We start from the raw sequence: 20,736 nt of genomic DNA on the forward strand, positions 1-20,736 counted from the left end.
GGTGTGTGTTACATTGAAAATTTTTCTGTCCAAATTGTTTGTGAGAACTGTATTGCCTTGCCCAAATATATGAATATCTTTTCAGTTCTAACAGATAGTTACTGATAGTCCCTTTGCATCTGTTGCATGTGTACTGTGCCATACTGTCCAGTGTAGTAAATCCAATTTCACAAAAGGTAAAAACTTTGCACTGAGCTGTAATGTACTCGCACAGGAGATGTGACCTCCATGGCTCAGCACTGTGAACTGCAGTTTGCAATTGGCTCTCATCTCTACTAACACGAAGAACTTACTGTCAGCAAAGTTTGCAACCTCACCATTCACCACCCTTCCCATTATCATTTATGAAATACTGAATGGCAAGATCCCTTGGCTGCAGAACTTGATCCCAATTCCTACACTTTGATTCTTCATTTTTAACCAATTATTTATACTTTCTAGGACTTTGCCTTCTCATCACATAGCAGTTTAACTTCATTAAGAGTTTGTGGTGAAGAGTGGTGTTGAATGCTCTCTTAAAATCCAAGTGTGGTCAATTCAACACTTCCAAGTAGCAACAAGATTATTGCACATGAATAGCCTCTACAACTGATGGGAAGACAAAATGCTTTGAGAAGCATAAGACTCATAAAATACTCTCTATACAGTGAATGTCCAGCAAATCCAGTACCAAAGTATGACAGACCGCTCCATTAGCCCACAATGCCTCTGGAGTCCAGCAATTACCTCTCTTTGGAATTCTGCAAAGGAGCTAATCCAGTGTAATGACTGTTGGATTTGTGCAGATTGCACAGATACAATGTACAGAGATAAAAAGAGCAAATGAACCTGGATTCATCTCACATACCTGGGGACAACGTAAGCAATAGGCAAGAATTGGTGAAGGGCAGGACCTCCAGAGGACAGTTCTGATTTTAGGTGTTCTAAATACCTTCTGGAGATTTTTAATCTTTCTATATTGCCACAGAGCCCTAATTTATGTATCTTAGCCTGAATCCTGTATTTGCAACCGTCATATCTATATGACAGTACGCAAGCACCTTTATGAGTGCCTGCTTTCTCAATCCTATGTCATGGAGAGTTTTTTTTATTTTTATCTTTATCTTCAACACAAATGCAATGAGTAGACTAGATACAACTTAAATTCACTTTCTGTCTAGAATAGAATCATTTAGGTTGGAAAAGACCTTTAAGATCACCAAGGCCAACCATAAACCTAACACTGCCAAGTCCACCACTAAACCATGTCCCTAAGTGCCACATCTACACCATCTCTCTTTTAAATACTTCCAGGGATGGTGACTCAACCACTTCCCTGGACAGCCTGTTCCAATGCTTGAAAACCCTTTCGGTGAAGAAATTTTTCCTAATATCCAATGTAAACCTCCCCGGGTGCAACTTGAGGCCATTTCCTCTCGTCCTATCACTTGTTACTTGGGAGAAGAGACTGACATCCACCTCGCTACAACCTCCTTTCAGGTAGTTGTAGAGAGCAATAAGGTCTCCCCTGAGTCTCCTTTTCTCCAGACTAAACAACCCCAGTTCCCTCAGCCCCTCTTCATAAGACTTGTGCTCCAGGCCCTTCACCAGCTTCATTGTTCTTCTTTGGACGCACTCCAGCACTTCAATGTCTTTCTTGTAGTGAAAGCTTTCCAGTTTCCCCAGATCCAAAGATAATGTATAATTTGCAGTGTATCAGACTCTTTTGGTAATTAACTAGCAATACTGACCGATATTCTTTTACTTTAAAATTAACTTTTTCTTCAAAACTTCCAGAGATTAAAAATTATCATAAACCGTTGCAAGAAATCCTGTACTGATTAACAGCTGGTAAATACAGCCAATTATCATCCTTGGAGATAAATGCAAAATTAAATAAAATAAAATTTCCAATAAAATGAAATTGCATGGACCTTCACTCATAGTCTAGGAAAAGATACATTTTAGCTTCTACATACAATTGATTGTCATATAACCCCCATTGCATTATAACCTGATCCAGCCCTCACTGAAAGTGACAGAATTCTCATCAGCCTCCTGTCTCCTGGCAGCCTTGTCAGGCCTTTAGATTTTATGCCAAAGTACAGAACACTGACGAGGAACATTAACACTAGAGCCCATCCCGTAATCTACACATTGCAAAAGGACTTTTCCTTAGCATCTATACCTTGAAAGTGACAGCAATAAGATGTGCCATATTACTTAAAAGATACCGCAGAGTGCTCTTTGAAATGGCAACATAAAAGAGATTACAATGACTGGGGCTTGAAGCCAATTTGAACTGAGTGATTGATTCTACAGGAAGAAGGAAAAAAAAAAGTAAGTTTTCATAGATAACAACAATGAATGCATAATTCAGTACATTAAGGACTTCTGAGTGACAATTCAGCCTCTATTTACACATATGTATACATATGTATGTGTATATATGTATGTGTATTGTTCTTTGTAGTTCCTGTGTTCAGCTTCTTTGAATAGCTCCTTACATACAAGGAAACTATTTTTGATCAGCTGAATGCCAAAAATAATTACCTGGCATTCTGTCCTTGTACATTAAGCCCAGTATCTCTCAATTAAGAAAACTAATTTTAATATCTGACAATTTAGATAGTATTCCGTTAACATAAAAATATTTTAATATTCTTCTTATTATTGCCAAATTAGAAAGCAACATTTCACGTAGTCACAAGGATAAGACTGGTGCAGGGAGCTAAACAATTGCAAGAAGCTGCTCTGTGTATTTCTGTGGTTTGGAAATAGTGCCAAGTCGGAAGGAAAAGACATTCTCTGCATTTTCTAAAGCAAGATAAATACAGAAAAGAAATATAGATGAAAGATGGAACTGCTATCTATGGACTCTGCCAGATTCCTTGGCTTTTTGGCACACCTATTGAAGCTGGCAGACTTAGCCAGTAGCAATCTTTTCCATTAAAAGGAGCAGCATATATTTTCGTTTAACATACTTTGTTTGTGCATTTTTAAGCTTCAAAAATGTCTATTAAAATTTTTTTTTAATGATTCCTTCTGCACAGTTGGCTGCAATTGTACTTATTTGAAGCGGCTCATTTATCACTAAAAGAGCTGCAGGGCACAGCTACTGTTAAACAGCTCCAACAAACCTACAGCTTAGTGGGACAAGCCTCTTTTTATAAGACTAAAAGATGTTTAAAATGTGCCAAGAGGAGCTTTATGCCAACCTCTAGGTTTGCTATCCAAACGTTACTAAATTAGAGGTCTCCTGAAGCACAGAGTTTGGGCAAAGATAAGCTGATCTCCCTTAGGCTGCTGGTTTTTCCCATCTGAGATCAGCCAGATTTTAACAGAACACTTGCTACGTATCATAAACTTTAGTAATGTGAAATTTTAAAAAATCATCTAAAGTCTGAGGCTTAATCTACACTGAAGCCAAACTTCATTACCTTTGGCAATGGTACAAATGCAAAATGTTTTATGTGTAAGTACCCTTACTTTATGAATGGTGAAATTTTGCTTATTATGAAGGTAAAGGCTTACTGGTTTCTGTTTCCTGGAGCTGAAGCTGTAAGGAAAATGTTCACACCTGGCAGTTGCTAACACAATAGAAATTGCAGTGGCGTAATGTTGTCAATTTTCATTAATCCTTCTGAAATGAAACTCAATATGCCAGTATTGGACTTAGTTTATGGAACCTCTTATATCTGAAATTTTAGCGTGTGATGTGATCAATACATTTTTGGGTGAAGGGATTGGGCATACTTTCCGTAGCCAAAAGACATGCAGAAATTTTGCTACCTAGTGCCCTCTTTCTTGATGTCCAAGAACTGTAACAACTAATTTATAAAAAGCAACAGGCATTAGCTTGGAGTATGTGCCAAACACGCTGTATCTCCAGCCTGAACTGTGGAGCCTGAATAGAGCCAGCCATGATAGTTAAAAAGTGGGTTCTTCTAAACTTAAAATAAAAATATAAATATGTAAATATGCAAATACATACTATTGTACCGATCATATTATTGCGTAGATATTTTATGAAATATTTTTGATTGATTTATAAAGATCTTATCTTAAACCTTGCTTAATAATGTAAAACTCTATATTCTGTGTTCAGTGTTCTCACCAAGGGCCCCCACAAAAAACAACGAACCCCATAGCCAAATACTCCTAAAGAAGTAGGTGCCAGCACTTTTGCATTTCATTTTCTAAACTTCAGATGTATATGGTTTGTGGCAAAAAGTTGTTTTTACAATGTTTTCAGTAGAAATTACTAGTAATTGTCTTCCGTATTTTGTAATTCACATCTATTTATTTCACAAAGATGGTCTTATGAAAGTCTTTTCACATTAAATGGTTAGCCAAAACTTCTTGTAGGGATTTATGACTTTAGCAAACAATGACCAATATTCTGGAAGCTCTGCACAATAAAATACACAAGATGTATTTTTTAATACAGTCATTATAACAAAGTATAAAAGAACTCTCCAAATATTAAATCTACATTTCACAATAACTAATAAATCATGGTTAAACCAACTGTTTTTATATCTTAGATTATTACAAGGGAATGGAAGAGCCTACATGTGATTAACCTTTCTACCATTAAGAATAGAACTCAAAAAGCACAAATACCTCTTACGTATTAATTCATCACAGAATTCACAAAATACATTATAGCTGTTACACCTTCTTTGCCAAAAGAAAAAAAAAAAAAAACAACCTGAAAAAAACCCCATGCATCTCTTGAGGCTATAGCCTGATGGAAAGACAGGAACAGATCTGATGGATTAATTAAAAAATATATATTCAAACATATGAATATACAAATCAAGTCCGACTCTTAGGAACATGTATCTCTGCTTTGCCTGCCTTATTGTACCAAGCACTTGAAATTAGGTTTTCAGCATCCCTGGTGTGAAGCTACAATAATTGATATTCTAGCAGGCATCTATTAATATTTTGTAATATTAAGAAAACCGAGTACTTCCATGTTGTGCAAATAATTCAATAAACCAAACCACAGAGTAAGGCTAAAGATCAGTTCTATGCACCGGTAGGTTGGATAGACACTTTCAATATTAAAATATGTCAGAACATGAATGGAAAGTCTCATCTTCTGCATTTCAGATACGTACTGTAATCATTAAGTTAATGGTTTCTCTAGCCCAAAAATAATTAGTTCTGTATGTACGATGGAATAAGAACAGGAGAAAATGGACTTGTTCATAGCGCAGCACAGCAATACTATCTTTAAATAAACTTGTTTGGATAATAAAAGCAGCTCAGAACAATGCAGAGCTCAACAGAGGCTAATTTATTCTAATTTCGTGTAGCCTTCAGCACAGACACACACACGCAAAAAACTGCCAACAGCACCAGTTATGGCTCCCATATGGTATAAGTGCCTTAAAGTCTGGGTGACTGGCTATTATCCAGTGGTCCTGTTTCCTTGGTTTTCACAAAAAGCTTACAGTCAGTATTTGGTATTTATGTTTTAATTATGATGACTGAGTGTAGCTATGAATTAGCAGTAATTGTATCTTGGTTTGCTTGAACTATCAAATATGATAAATACAAATATTTTTATAGATTTTTTTTCTACCCCTCCATTCCTATCTGTTTGTTCACCTCCACCTCGTTGTGTGCCACATTTAAATTGAAAGTTTTCTGGGGTTGTCTTCTTCTTATGTACGTATACATCATTGCCTAGCAAAGTGAACTATCTGTGATCAATGGCTTTAAGCATCATCACAGTACACAGAAATAAATGAATAAATAGAAAAATTAATACCTTTATTATTTATTATTTAATTAGTTTGGAATTCAAGCATAAACTTTAAGTCAAAACATCAAGAGATCCTCATATGAGATACTAGAAATTACCTCACTGGGAAGATTTCCCTAAATGTTTTAGAATATTTATGTACCATCTGATCAGGTACTTGCAAATGTAGAATTTCATTGGCAAGCAGAACAGGTGATTTTTAGCTTCATACTTTACAATCAAAGCCACTGCTATTCTTTTCACAGACCTTAATCCATTTGTGTCTACATAATTCAAAAGTATTTACCACTTTCTCAGCCAGTTAACTTCTTCAGTTTTCTAATGAATCGTAGCTCTGCCAAACCTGGAATCTTCCATTGCGGAAAGGCAATATTTTGTTTTAAAGGCATTACAAGAAGTGTCAGTGTGTTGGTCTCTTAAAATTTTCCTCTCTAAAACAATAAAATGCTTGAATACATTTTGTAGCTGCTTTTAAATTGCGAATTATTCTTACAAAAATGAGAGCTAACTCATCTGACATTTTTAAAGTGTATTGACAACAATTCAAATCTGATTTAGTCTCAAAAAAAAAAAAATCCAACTTATATCACGAGGTCTAAATTCACTGATGATTTACATTAACAATATTACCTAATTTTTACTCATGTGCATGAAGGCCAACATTATAGCATGCAAAGGTCTAACCTGGGGAACAGTTTCCAAAAAGACATGGAAATCAAAGTAGAAAATTGGCCGAATATGAACTTTGAAGGCAATACTGTGGCCAAACAGAATAATGAAAATCTCTGATGTTCAAACAGAGCTTACATAGAAACGGGGAAGTTATTTTACCTGTTTTAAGTATTCATACAGATATTAATGGAATACTGAATTCTGTTCTGAAGTATGTTGAAATTCAGTCCAAAAGAAAAGTTCAAAAATAAAAAATTCAGAACTGACACACAAATATAACTAAAGAATTAAAAAGATTATAGAAATTCCATCAGAGGTTACACTTGTTTAGCTAATTAAAAAGATGACAATGTGACAAGTAATTTGATCTTACTCAAAAAGAATGTATATGAAAACAGAAGTTATGTAGGACTTTTCAGTTTACCAAGCAACAGTATCATACATGTAATTGCATAAGATAAAGCTAGACAAACTTTAGGCTACAAATAAGGTGCAAATGTTTTTATGGGGAAGGTATTTAACTACTGGAACAAGTTATGATGGTTCTAGTGGATTTTCCATCGCTGGAATTTTTTAAGTAAAGAGTCAGTGTTTTTCTAAAAGATATACTCTATTCCAAACAGAAATAAATTGAAGCAATGTCTCTGGTTTGTATGAGCAAGGCTAGTCAGACTAGACCATTAAAACGATCCCTTCTAGTGTTATAATGTATGTACCTATGATTATTTAACATGAGAATAGTGTCCAGTTTACAGGACTATAACCTTATTTAGGCTTTTTAAATATTGGCAGACTACCTTTCTTCCAGCCCTGCAACTTCCCCTGTACCGCAAGGCTTGTTGAAAATCAACATCCAGGAGGATATTAATTTAAATTCAGCTGTCTGAAAGCTAGCTGTTTAGTCTGAGCTAGTAACCTAGGTCCCTTCTATACTCAGTGGAGAAAACTAGGCACTTTCATGAGTCTATTCCTTCCAGATATCTTGGGCATCTATTTTCAGCTAGCACAAGTCTGCAGCTGCCTATCTCTCTTTCCATTGACTACAGAAGGTGTCTTAGTTTAGACTACTTTAAACTCCATACCTAAAAGTGGCCAAAGTTAGATGAAAGGAATCCAGCCTTAATACTCCAAAGATCTTTTTCAAAATCCCTGGATTCAAATTAGTTAGATCCACCAATTTAAAACATCTGGCTTTATTAGGTCATGTTCAAAGTGTGCTTCAGTTACTGCTGAGCAGATAGTGTTTCATCACCATCATAGCACGTAAATGCACCTCATCTGTATTTTTCTAGGAAGAGAATAAATTATTTTTTTAAATAGCTCTTTTTTATTGCACTATTATTCAGAATTCTGTCATTCCTATCTAATAATGAACGGGACCGTATAGTCATTTAAACAAGTTCTCCACTGCCTTGGGATGGGATTCACCCCATTAAACATAGATACCTACAGTGTAGATGTGCAGATCTGAACTTTGAACCTGCACTCCCATTATAGCCAAAGGAGACCAGAAAATACTGCCACTAGAGACTGAGGTGCCTTACTTTTGCATAAATGTCTAAATTAGGAGATAGAAAACACAATAAAAAATCTATTCCTCTTCCTTGTCTATTATAAGAATTTGGATGACTACTTCAGATGGGCATGTCCACAATGTAAACATTTAAAGTTAAGATGAATGATGACTTTGATGAATTTTGTTCTTCCACAGCCTGATCTTGGGTGCTTATTTTCCCTCGTTGTTACTTTTTTTTCATTACTTTAATAATCTCCTCAGAGGTCTCATTAGCCTCATCATAAAAAACTGGCCTCAACTCTGTAGGTGATGAGGCCATTCAAACTTTCTAGGTCTTCTTTACACAGAAATAATAATGATATTCCACACAAACAAATCTTTTGTATCACTTACAAAGTCAGAAATTAACTTCCACAATAGCAGAAATTAACTTCCACAATAGATTACCTTTTATCTTTCTTCATTTGCAAAGTAAGAATGACCAGAAATAATCAGTTACATGTTTTTCACTTGTATATACTTTGAATCTTTCAAAATATCTGAAGTCTTTTAGAAGGTATATTATGTGCAGTTTCATAAGTGCCTATACACACCACCACCCTCACTCACTCACTTCAGAAGCATATCCCAATCTACAGCTTGCCAACCTAACCAAGAAAAAGTGTGACTGTAACACAGAGAAGCATTGCATTAATTTGACATGGTGACATGGTCTCTAGGACAATGATTTAAATATTCTTTCAGGATCTTCAAATGACTTGAATTCTTCCTTTAAAACATGTTTAGACTCATCTTTTAACTACTAAAGTAGTTGCACTTCCTCATCTGCCTGTGCCTTGCAGAACAATCTTTCTACAATTCATCTTAAAAGAGCATCCCTATAAAAAAATGTATACTCCTTAGTGGACAGTTGGAGATCTTTTCATGAACAAGCTTGATTGTTCTAAGGTTTCAGCAGCAGTCAACTATAGGTAGACATCTTTGTTCCTTTGCAACAGATACATTTTAAGGGAGATTTTCTGCTGTTTCCCTGAAGAATGTGGTGATGGCTGGATAATTCCAGTTGTCTGTGACTTTTCCTATTTCTCTTCCCTCTAATTGTGACAGACTCCAAGTGTGAAGAACATTGCCTGGTACTCCTACTTATCTTGGCTATAAACTGCCAATCCCCCACTAGATTTCTCTTCTCCCTTGGTTTGTGGACCACTATCTCCAGTCTTGAATTCAGGTTGATGCCTGTTCCTTAGTCTGATGTTTAAAAATGTCTCCTGCTTTCTAGTGTCCCACATGTCATTACTGGGTCTTTGAAAATACAAATCTCTTTTCCAGCACAGCCATGAATTTTTACTTCATAAAGAGGAAATATTTTCTGGTGTTTGGTAGAAAGAAAGCATTGATTCATCTGTCACAGGTCATAACCATTGTTCCATTCCCAGTCATAAGAATATTGAGTGTGGAACAGAACATAAAAGAAAAAGTTCATAAACTGCCTCTCTAAACTTCCTCCAAAATCACCCTGTTTGTCTACTCAGAATTTCATATGGCAGCTGACATACACCAGTATTTCCCAATGTTTTTGTCACATAGCCTTGCTTGAGAAAATTGAACGTATTATTTTGGATGCAGTTACAAATAGGTGAAAACTTGGAACACTGGTTTTCTCTCACAACTGTGTGCATATACTTGTTGTTTTGTGATTAGCAAATACTGTTTGCAGCAGCGGCAAAATGTGAAATATGAGAATCTGGCTGAAATTACTTTCCCTATATATTTTTATTCCTGGTTTCCTGGACAGAAACATGTATATACACATTGCGTAGTGAATGGTCAGAAAGTCTGATGCTTTGAGAAAGTCTCTGACCAACTGTTCAAGCACTCAGCAATGGTGTCATTCACGCAGAGTTAATGTTTCCCTGAAGCATCGGACTTTTTGTGCATGTGAACATAGCACATGAACATGTGCTGAAGAACACCTGGGATTATGCATGTACTGCAACCTAGTCAGAACTACAGCAGCTGTGACATTAATCCAACTGGGCATGATTACTGAAACACCAGATATCTAGTAAAAGGATGAAAAAATATCACATGAACCCAGACAAATTTTCCAGAAGCAAAAATATGATTGGTCCTGGAAAAATCTGTACATAACAACTCCTACATAAATACAAAGTATGCTTTCAGTCAACTATTCACTGGAGAGGCTAGAAGAATGAAAACACCTGGACATTCTGTCATCACTGAGAAGCATGGTGCAAAGATACCCAATAGCACAGACACAGTGCTGCAACTACTGTCTCACCTGCGCTGGGCAGACCAACTGAATAGACCAGGCAAGATTCAGCACTATACTGACTCTCACAGCTGAGCAACTAAATCTCCTCCACCCACTCTCCTTGCCATCTGCGAATGCCTCTTTAGTCTTTCTGAAACTCCAATAATTGATTCTTGATGGTAATTCCAACAGTGCCAGCAAAGAAGTCAAGCTCATAATCGTCGTTGGATTGGCCAGCTGTGCCCTGAGCTGTCATGGTGCTTCATGATCTGCTCAGCTCTTGCAACACAGAACAAAAGCACTTGGACTAGCACATCTGGAGAAACTATCATAGGTCCAACAGAACATAATTTCTTAGACTGCCCACCACGTTTCTCTTATTATATGGGCATCCTCACTGGATAGGAACCACTATGTCTCACTGGTCTGATATATCCTCCAAAAAGGCCTATTTGTTGCTTCACTTTGCTTTGCTGCTTTGCCATTCTAGGTATAACACAACATATCAGCATTAGAAACTGGTTGGAAACATCACAGCAGGATAATTGCTAATTTAACCAGGCTTTAGGGTTTGAAACTCCAGATGACCATAGGTATTGTCCTCTTGTGGGTGGGAGAATTCCATTCCCTGAAAAATAGGGGCAAAACCAAACTACACACTTTTTTAAAAATGGATATGCCTATACTGCAGTCATAGTACTAGAATAAGGCAAATCATCTGACACTGAGCTCCATGCTACCAAAGGTAGGCAGGTAAGAAAGCTCAAGATAGCTCGAGAGAGCTAGCTCTGATGACCTCTCACTGCACTTTTGTCACCTCATGGCCTAGAGAGAACAGGTTTTTCACAGTTTATTAACATAGATCTCTAAGCCATGTTAACTTCAACACCTACAGTGGTATTGGATTCTCTCTGGCTATATACTACCTGAAAGGCGAATGCATTTTGCAGTATGCCCTGCAGTCCTGATTCCCAATTGTTCATACATATTGTGGTTCCAGTTCTGCACCTGCATTTTTTTGTGACACAGACTGGAATGTATGCATTCAGGTTTAGACCTAATGTGCAATCAGTTTGTGGCCAGGCTATGCACTTGGACATAAGAGCTGGGAACTGCTGCAGGGTCCTACTGTTTAGACGTACCCATTTTATCAATTTGTCTTGTGTTAAGGATTTCTTAAAGACTTAAAGGAGCAAAGCTTTAATAATTGTTCCATTTATACTTATTATGTTAGAAAAAATGGTATTTTAAAATAGCAGGATAATAAAAATACAGAAATATTATTTGTGAAGAATGTTTTTGTTTGTTTAGATGTAATTACTTTCATATTCTCCAGATTAAATGTCTGCAGCATTTGTAATTAAGCACTTCCATGAATGTTCTCTTGAATGTAATTGAAAACAAACACACAGAAAAATGAAATATGTGCAGGTGTTGAATAAGATAATTCTGCGTAGCTTACCTACTTATTTGTAGCTCTTAGCACTAATTATGGGACGTTTTTAAAGAATCTCTTCAGCTGGACGGATTTCTTAAAATAATATCTTCTAATTTTATAAGTACCAAACTTGTTTTCAAGGTTCAATTTACAGTTGCAAATTGTTACATCTCATTGTTGCACATTTGCTGGGTGACCCTAGGACTTCAGATTCTATGCTATACACACTGACTTCAGTAGGACATTGAACAGAAGACAGTTTACATGAAGAGCTGGACAGATCTCTTCTTAAAGTTTTACACTTATTCAGTACATTTGACTGTGCATTGGCTGACAGTCTTTGGTATGGATGACATCAACCATCTGACTAGTTTGATTTAGTTTATCTGAAAACACACTCCACCAAACTTCCATTATTTTTGCTTTCTGGGGGACTAGCACGAACTACTCCTTCAGGTAAATTTGTGTCTTGCAAGGATATTTCATTTTTTACTGCCAGTAAGAAAAATGAGCAGTAAGGAATCATAATGTTTCTTTTCCTGGCTATGTATTTGGTTCACAGTCACCTCCTGGCTATGAAGAGATTCCAGTCTACCAAACAGCTTATGGCATGAATCAACAGTGCAGTCTTTTAAGGTCAGAGGTGATTTCACTGATACGCTGAATAACTTCCAAAAGTCCTTCCCAAGACTTTTGCATATTGTGATACTTAGCAGGTATGAAGAATTATTCCAGGTCCTTCATGGCAATGTGCATTCACAGGTGTTTTTATCTTAATGCTCTTTAACCTCTTAATTATTGATCAGGTTTGGCTGCATTTTAAAGATTCATTACAGAACCAGCTTTGTTTGCAGTCAGACTGCTCTCCCCCAAAAAAGTGAGATCTTGTGAACTACAGAGGAGGATTAGTCAAACCTCATGGAATTTTGAAATACTTCAAGGTATGTGGGATGGCACTGCATCTCTTAGTCACATACATTTGCAGCCCTGGCCTAAAATTCAAGTGAATTTTCTGTTCATGGAATGAATATTTCATTTCTGAATGACACAGGGTGGAATTCAGACACTTTATCTTACACATCTCCCTAAGCATCTAAACAACAGAGTGATTAAATCTGTTCCTCTGACAGTATTTCTTTTGAGATACCCATCTGACTAAGTATAGTGAAGAAGGTTTCTGTCACATTAGACAGGGTGACTGTTTCTAGATGCTGAATGGGAAAGCTTATTATCACAACTATGGCTGTTTCCCCTAATTGTATATGCCATGAGTATGGCTCAATAAAGTCCATTGAGAAGCTGAAGAATACTGCTTAATTATTAAAAGATAGTGAAGAAGTGGTTTGCAAAGATCAATCATTATTTTCCATATTTCCTATTATTTTCATTATTTTCCATCTGATAGAAATCAGATGATCTGAATCATAGAATCATTTGGGTTGGAAGGTATGTCAGGAGGTCATCTGGTCCAATCTCCTAGACAAAGCAGGGTCAACACTGAATTCAGACAAGGTTGCTGATGGCTTTGTCAAGTCAGGTCTAAATTCCCTTGGACGGAGATTCCACAGCTTCTCTGGGGAACTGTTCCAATGCTTCATTACCCCCACAGTAGAATTTTTTTCCATATATCCAGATGGAACCCATCAGATTCAATTTATGACCATTGTCTCTTGTCCTCCTACCATGCACTTCAGTAGAGCCTGCCTTTGTCGCCTCGATAAATTTCTCTTAGATGCTGGCAGGCTGCTATTAGGCACCGCTGCCTAAAGGCCTTCTTTCTCAAAGTTAGGCAAGCTCAGTTCCCTCACAAGTCATGTGCTTCAGTCCCCAACCACCTTTGTGGCCCTCCACTGGGCAGTTTGGAGCCCAAATTGAACATAGTAGTCCTGATGTGATTTAATAAGTGCTAAGTCACCACCCCTGACCTACTAGCTACGCTCCCGCTAATGCAGTCCAGGATCCTGTTAGCCTTCACCACTCCCAGGGCACCTATTGGCTCATGTTCAGCTTGCTGAACCTACTCTCCAGGTCGTTAACTGCTACCCTGGCTGTTAGTCTCAACATGGACCAAATGCAGCTGCTTCCTGGCATATTACTAATGGACATCTGCTTATATGATACAAATACACGTGTGTGCTGGCACACGTGATGAGAATTGGTCATATATCCTCTCATATGTTCAGGCCATCCATCAGTTATGAGATGAGAGGCACTTCCACTTCGGTTCTGTGATGGACCCACATACAAACCAACATTCAAACACTCGTCCACTGCATTACAAAAATGCAAGTTTCTTGTACACGAGAAGTGCACCCTAGACAAAAAGTTTAGATGCAACAAACATAACGCAAGTTCCTTTATTTTGTAGTTTCACTCTTTTTTTATCAGTTCTCTTTTCTCTCCCTTAACATATTATAGTCATTCCAGAATATTGTGAATAATAAAAAAATTAAACACCTGTGATATTTTTCTGTACATCTCTATTTACCTGCAAGTGCAAATAAATGTTTTTAATTAGTTTAAATATTTTAACTAGGACTGAAAAATAAAGATGAACCTAGACCGAGACGGAAGTATATCATCAGAATAACGGCTTTATACAGTACATTCAGTGTGCTATAACTTATAAAACCTAAAACCGGAATAATAAAATGAATGAAAACAACAGATGACAGGAGAGCAGAAAATGGGTTGTGTAGTTGAATGGAAAGATAAGCAACATTAAAAAGTCATCAGACACTAGTTTCAAATTGAGCTGCAGTACAGTATATATTCCTCTGTGCTGCGTAGCCAGTATAATGCAACTGTGATGGGAAGATGTTACTTTCCAGCACTGAAAGGGCAGCTTAGATCAGAGTGGATTCAAGTACTGGCATTTAAACTGAGTCTTTAAGCATCTTTGACCAATAGATCTTTTTAACCCAACTACAGATATAGCCAACTACAGATAAATGTATGATAATGCAGGACCATTAGACTGTGCCAGCTCACAATGAAGAGCACAATCATTAGTACAGCCATAAATTCAACATTAATAGTAACACTACATCATAAGTCAAATCTTACTTTCAATACATTTACCTGAACATGAAGTAAAATGAAAAGTCTGCAAACAGTGAATCTTTCAGGAAATTTATGAAAATTGAGAGCTCCTACAATCTCCATCTCTAAGGCCATAATCCTTATCTCTCCTGTGCCAAAGGAATAACTCTACTGCCTTCAACTAGTGAGATAAAACTTTGCTAGGAAAACCTTTTTGAGAGAAAAATTCTTTCTAGAGTAAGGTCTTTGCAGAATGTGCTCATACTTAACTCCTAAAATAAGAATTTTTATAAGTAAATGCAGAATTCACTCAATAGCTCTAGGTGAACTAAGCCTTTGTATTATTTTATCTTAATTTGTCCCCAAATCCAGTTACACTCAGTTCCTAGGTTACTTTCTGTCATACTAGGCAACTATCCATTAAGATAACCCAACTTTTTTTTCAAAAGTCACTTGAGAATGACAAAATGCTGATGTGACATCACTACCTAGGTCAGAGTCAAGTCAAGTACTCTAGAGGTGAATGTCCACATAATATTTCCATTGCTAACAACCACCTAGCTGTAATATCTTTAGCACTGAAATACTGTTCCCTAATTCACTACTTAACCAAACATTTTTAGGATAAAGTTCAGAAAATTTGAGGTACACAGCAGTATTCAAGAACTAGTTCAAATGAATGATCTCTTCTTTTGACCATGCCAAACCCCTTCAATAATTTGAACTCCAAATAAGAAAAACCTTCCACCTCACCTTCACCACTCCATTTTCATGCATGGTGATACAGTTGTTGGGATCCTCTGAAAGTTGATATAAAGCCTGAGCTGTAGCTCTATGAACTGATGGATCATTTGACTTCAAGTAACGTACTAAAGGAGCTACAGCCTTGGTCTCTCCAAAGGCAACTCTATTGCTCCCCCACATGCAACAGTGGGAAATGGCCTCTGCTAAGTGACGTCTTAATTTGTCATTGTTCTGAAGAAAGTAAAAACATAATAAATTAAAGACAACATAATATAATAAAAATTTCATAGGAAAGCACAATTGTATTCTCAAACATCTTTAAGGCTTCCCAATTTAACTGCAGTACAATTGAAAACTGGAGAGAGCTGTAAGGCATGGAGCTAGTAGTCCCTTATGATTCTCTTTGTAGGAAGTGCTGTGAATTTTTAAATTATTTCAAAGGTGCTTTTAGACTGACTGGAAATTAGATAAGATTAGCATTAAAATGTAACATATAGCCCCACCATTGAGATTCTCTGCATGGTTCAGATTTATTGCTCTCTTGACCCTTTGTGCTTTTTTCATACGGCAGCTGCATCTCTCAAAAGCAATATTCAGCAACAGTGACTACTAAAATGAAGCTCATCTTCCAAAGCAATTTTAGTACCAGCCACAGAGTGTTTTCATGTCCAATATAGACCTCACAGAGGAAGGATTCTACAGCTCTTCCTTGTAGCTGCTGCAAAATCTACAGCTCTTGTCATAACCTTTTAGTTGGGTATAATGCAGTGTGACATAAGAAACTCAGATACTTAGTATAATATGTTTAGAAGTTACTTACTGTGTTTGCTAGTTTGGACAACAGAGGGACGACTCCATGATCTGTTATAACAGCTAAATTTTCTTCATCTTTAGCTATATTTGTAATGGCTGCACATACACTTGCTAAAACTTCTTTATTCTTTGATTTTAGCAAATTGACTATCAGTTCCAAGCCACCAACAAAGGATCGAACCATTTCCCCAGCATCCTGAATGAGAATCAAAAGAAACATTATTTTTAAATATTCAATCTGTATTTATACGGAAATGTTAAAAAAAGAGATTGGCATGACATAATTATTCAACACTGCAGCTATTGCTGTGTTGCCTTCACCAAGAAATATGGCTAATTCAGAACTCGGAGCTCTCTTGATTGACATATGAGAGTTAGACTGTTTTACATATCACCATCTAGGCAGAAATTCAATGCCTAAATAAAGGTATCTAGTGTCATTTAAGATACCACAGGGTATTCTTTACAGCCTCAAGCTGACACTCCAGAAGGGTGCAAGTCTTCCTTATCTGCTGTATCATATTTGCCAGGTGGGTGCCTCACATACCTTAGGGCATCTAAAACAGCAATAGACACCCCTGTTTAGGCTCTCATAGTGTCTTCTATTTCCTACATTAAGTCTGACAGCTAAGACAAAGCGGTGGTAATATTATTTTCTTGTATCAATGCAAATGAGCATTCAGGAGTACTTAAGAGGGGATGATACACAAGTCAGGACAGCAACTGTGGGAGAACCATGGTGCATCTCAGCGTATGAACAATCAATGTAAAATGTGACTAATGGACACAAACACAACTCTGGAAAAATGTCTAAGTATGCTCTTAGAAAATAAATAGAAAACTAAACAGTGTGCCCTGATCTTCAATACAGTATGCAGATCTGGTCCATCTTTTCCATCTTGAAAAAGTTATAATAAAATTAGAAAAGGTTTAGAGAAAGACGACAAGAATAATCAAAGGTAGGGAACTGCTCCGTAGAAGGAATGACTAACCAACTAGGACACTCAAGGCTATAAAAGAGAAAAACAAGGAGCGTATGAGAGAGGTGTACAGAATCTTGAGTAGAATGGAAAGGGCACACAAGGATCTCTCTTCCAGGACAAGACCTGGGAGCATCAGATGAAATTAGCAGGTGGCATGTTCAGAATAAAATAAAGTTATTTTCAAACAAAGCATAGTTAAGATTAAGTCCTTGGAGCAGGATTCAGTGGCTGTTAGAAGTTTGCATGTTAGAAATTAACTAGAAAAATTCACAGAAAAAAAAAATCCATTAAGGGTTATTCAATATAAAAGTATTCCCTCTGATTTAGAAAGCTCCTGAGCCACAGATTTCTTGAAGGTGGGAGAGCATTCTGGGGAGGGGAACCACGGCTAAAAGTTTGCCCTGTTCTACCTTTCCTTAGGCATCCCTTGTGGGCTAGTATGAGAAACAGAATACTGTATCAGTGAACCTTCGGTATGACACCTCATTGGCTGTTCTCACACTCTTGTGTTTATTAGTCAACTCAAATTATCAAGCACATGTTTACATGTCAATGTGTAAAAGAGAGAAAAACAGCAGTTTTGGCACTGTGAGACTGAACTAATGGGTATGGAATTAATTTGGTCGCAAAGAGGAATTGACAATATCTGATAAAGTGACACGCAGCATACAGTACTTCATGTACCCTTAAAAGCACACAGAGTATAAATCTAAGTTTTGTTTAAGCACAAATTCATAACTGATTAAGTTACATAGTCACTGACCAATGCTGTACACCAAGATTCATTGCACTCCGTTAAACTGAGATGTGTGAAATGAAATGTCTCTTTTCTTTGGTAAGATGTTCCACCATGTAAGATTACATTATTTTAGACAATCTCTTTTCAGTTTCCTCGTGGACAGAAACAATGCCAGCATAGAAAAGCATCTACTTCTTTGAATGATTTTTTACATGTTTATTCAATCTGTGGGTAACTCTAAGCAACATTTTGCCATCAACCATCTAGAAGGGGTTCTCAGGATGCCTAGTTATACAAAGTCTGAAACACAACACTGCAAAATATAGCAGCATTTTCAGAAACTTCATTGTAAACATAATAATTAGCAAAGGGGTGGATGGAACTTCAAGTGCCTAACCTGAGGATATCAAGTATTGCAATGTAATCTGGAGAAATCACCATTTCTACTTGAATGGGCCCATCAGCTACTTTAGTTGAGTGGACCTCTATACTAAGCTTAGATATTTGTGTTTATCAGGACTTCTTTATATAATCTATAATCCAGCTCAACATTTTTGTTAGATTTTCAACCTTTCAGATGTGGATATGGAAGGATGAGTAGTTCTCTTAAAGTTCTTTGTCCAATGAATATAGAAACTAGTGAATGACTTAATTATGGCAACAAGGATTCCTGTAGAAACATAAGACTTAAGAAAAGCAAATGAACTATTGATTATGAAATAGATACAGGTCAGAAACCGCTGTGGGCAAGAACTTCAGGTGTTTTTTGATGGTCATCTAATTTTTATGGAACTATTTACTAAAAGTATGCCATTAGTGCCCAAATCGTACCCTTCACAAAGGGTACTGAAAATAGGAACTGAAAATAGGTCAGAGGAGATTCTTAGTGACATTGTGGTGGCACATCTGCAGCTGGCATTGGATGGCCTGGTGTCAAACTATTACTACATTGGAAAGAGAGTAAAAGTGACTGGCCAAATGGTCAGCAGTAACCTTGTAGAAGAAATTTTAGCCTATGCACCTTAGTGATGATGAACGTGCAGAGATGGAAAGAAAGGTCTGCAAGTGGAATTTCTTTCATTTGCTTCCTTCAACAGGTCAATAGGAGAATTTTGAATAAAAACTACCAGACACTCTCCCGACACCCTTTTGGACTGAAAGGTCTTAGAACTTCATTAAAGTGCAAACATGGATAGTTTGAACTTTCCTAAGGCTAGGGAGTGACCCTGAAACCAAGAATGGTTTTGATTATATTTATTTCTTTTTGGGGGCTGATTTATGAACAGAATAGGGTCCAATTGTATTGTGTTAGCTTTGCTGAGCAAATCCATCAAATTGTTCATGGACTTGGTAAATAAAAATTCCAGAAGATGCTGCAGTTCATCTTTTTTAGTTCTGGGTCCAAATGCCAAACAGAACTCTTAGCTGTGATGTTTCCTTCTCACAGAAAGCAAAAGCAGTGCATAGACCCATCAGGAATGAAACATTTTCAACCACAGGCAGTGCAATTCTTGAGACTGGAAAGGAGAGGTTAAAGCCATATAGTGTGAGGGTCAAAACCAGAAGCCACAGCATGTGGAAAAAGGGTAATATCCAAGAGCAAACTTCATGCTGAAGACCTAAAAAAACCAGAATGAACAAATAACAGAGGTCCTTACAGAAATTAAAAGAGGATCTAAATGTTTATGCAGAAGAAGGACAATAAAGGTTTGTGACTGAGAAAAGCAGCTGAGAGAAACAGAGAAGGAAGGGCAGTGCTCTGCCACTGCTATTACCATGTGAGCTCATGTAAAGGGAGGTGGGTTACAGCATGTTTCCCATGGATACGCTAGCATAAAAGTTTATCATTGCTAGTGTATACATACCACAATGTAAATGTAATTACAATCACCTGAATAAAAACAATATTTCTTGATATCAGTTTTCATGTTTGTCTTGAAATTTTAAAATTTGACCAAAGGCAGTAGATAATGGGTTACAGAGAAAGATTTCTACAAAGTTTCTTACCTATACGTATTAGAGCTAGACAGCTAAATGAGCAGACACAGGAGAAGGAAAGAAAATGAGATATTTTACATTTACTTCAATCCCTTGAAACTTACTACAGAAGTGTGCATTACCTTGTATCTAAATATTGGCTCAACAAATGAGAAAGGCTTCTGTTCAACAGGTAAACTCTACAGTAAAATGTCTAAGATCTGAAAGGGGCCCTGCTATACATGAAAATGATTCTGCTTTTCTGCATGGTTCAGATGTCTGTGTATTATTATTCATGCTCTTGAAAGATGTTTCATTAAGAGATAAGATAATCTGTATCTCATCTTAATGAACTAATATGTACATTTTATATTTTCCTACCTGTACGTATTTTCTTTCCAGGTGATTATAACCCTACTTGTTAAATTTATCTTCTGACAAGCTTATACTTTCCACATTTTCTAAAGGAGTACAGTCCAATTAAACTGATGGAATAATATATAAACAATCCAGAAGTAAGTAAAAGAAAAGAGTTTCAATAATCGTCTGTGAAACCAGCTAAACACAAGGACAGAACCTTCTACCAGTGATGAAAAGCAGAGGGAAACTGCAGAAACCACATGTCAGGAAAGTTTCCCAAATGTGATTGTGGGTGTAGTCTGGTGGTCTCTGCAAGACAAAGAGAAAAGTAAAGAAGCAAGAAATTTGAAGAACAATGAGCAGAAAGAAAGACGGAAATGAGAGCTTTAAAATATATTATGTTACTTACAAGATCTTTT

At 36.8% G+C, this 20,736-nt stretch overlaps 1 protein-coding gene across 1 annotated transcript in view; it reads right to left on the minus strand.

Moving 5' to 3' along the window:
• The window catches only part of ODAD2 (outer dynein arm docking complex subunit 2), a 92,756-nt gene that overhangs the window by 13,227 nt on the left and 58,793 nt on the right, over positions 1-20,736 (minus strand). Inside the window, 2 exon segments of the mRNA XM_075143983.1 lie at positions 15,455-15,676; positions 16,266-16,454. Coding sequence (XP_075000084.1) covers positions 15,455-15,676; positions 16,266-16,454 — 411 coding nt within the window.

The sequence above is a fragment of the Calonectris borealis genome, chromosome 2, assembly GCF_964195595.1.
Source record: "Calonectris borealis chromosome 2, bCalBor7.hap1.2, whole genome shotgun sequence".
NCBI classification, from domain to species: Eukaryota; Metazoa; Chordata; class Aves; order Procellariiformes; family Procellariidae; genus Calonectris; species Calonectris borealis.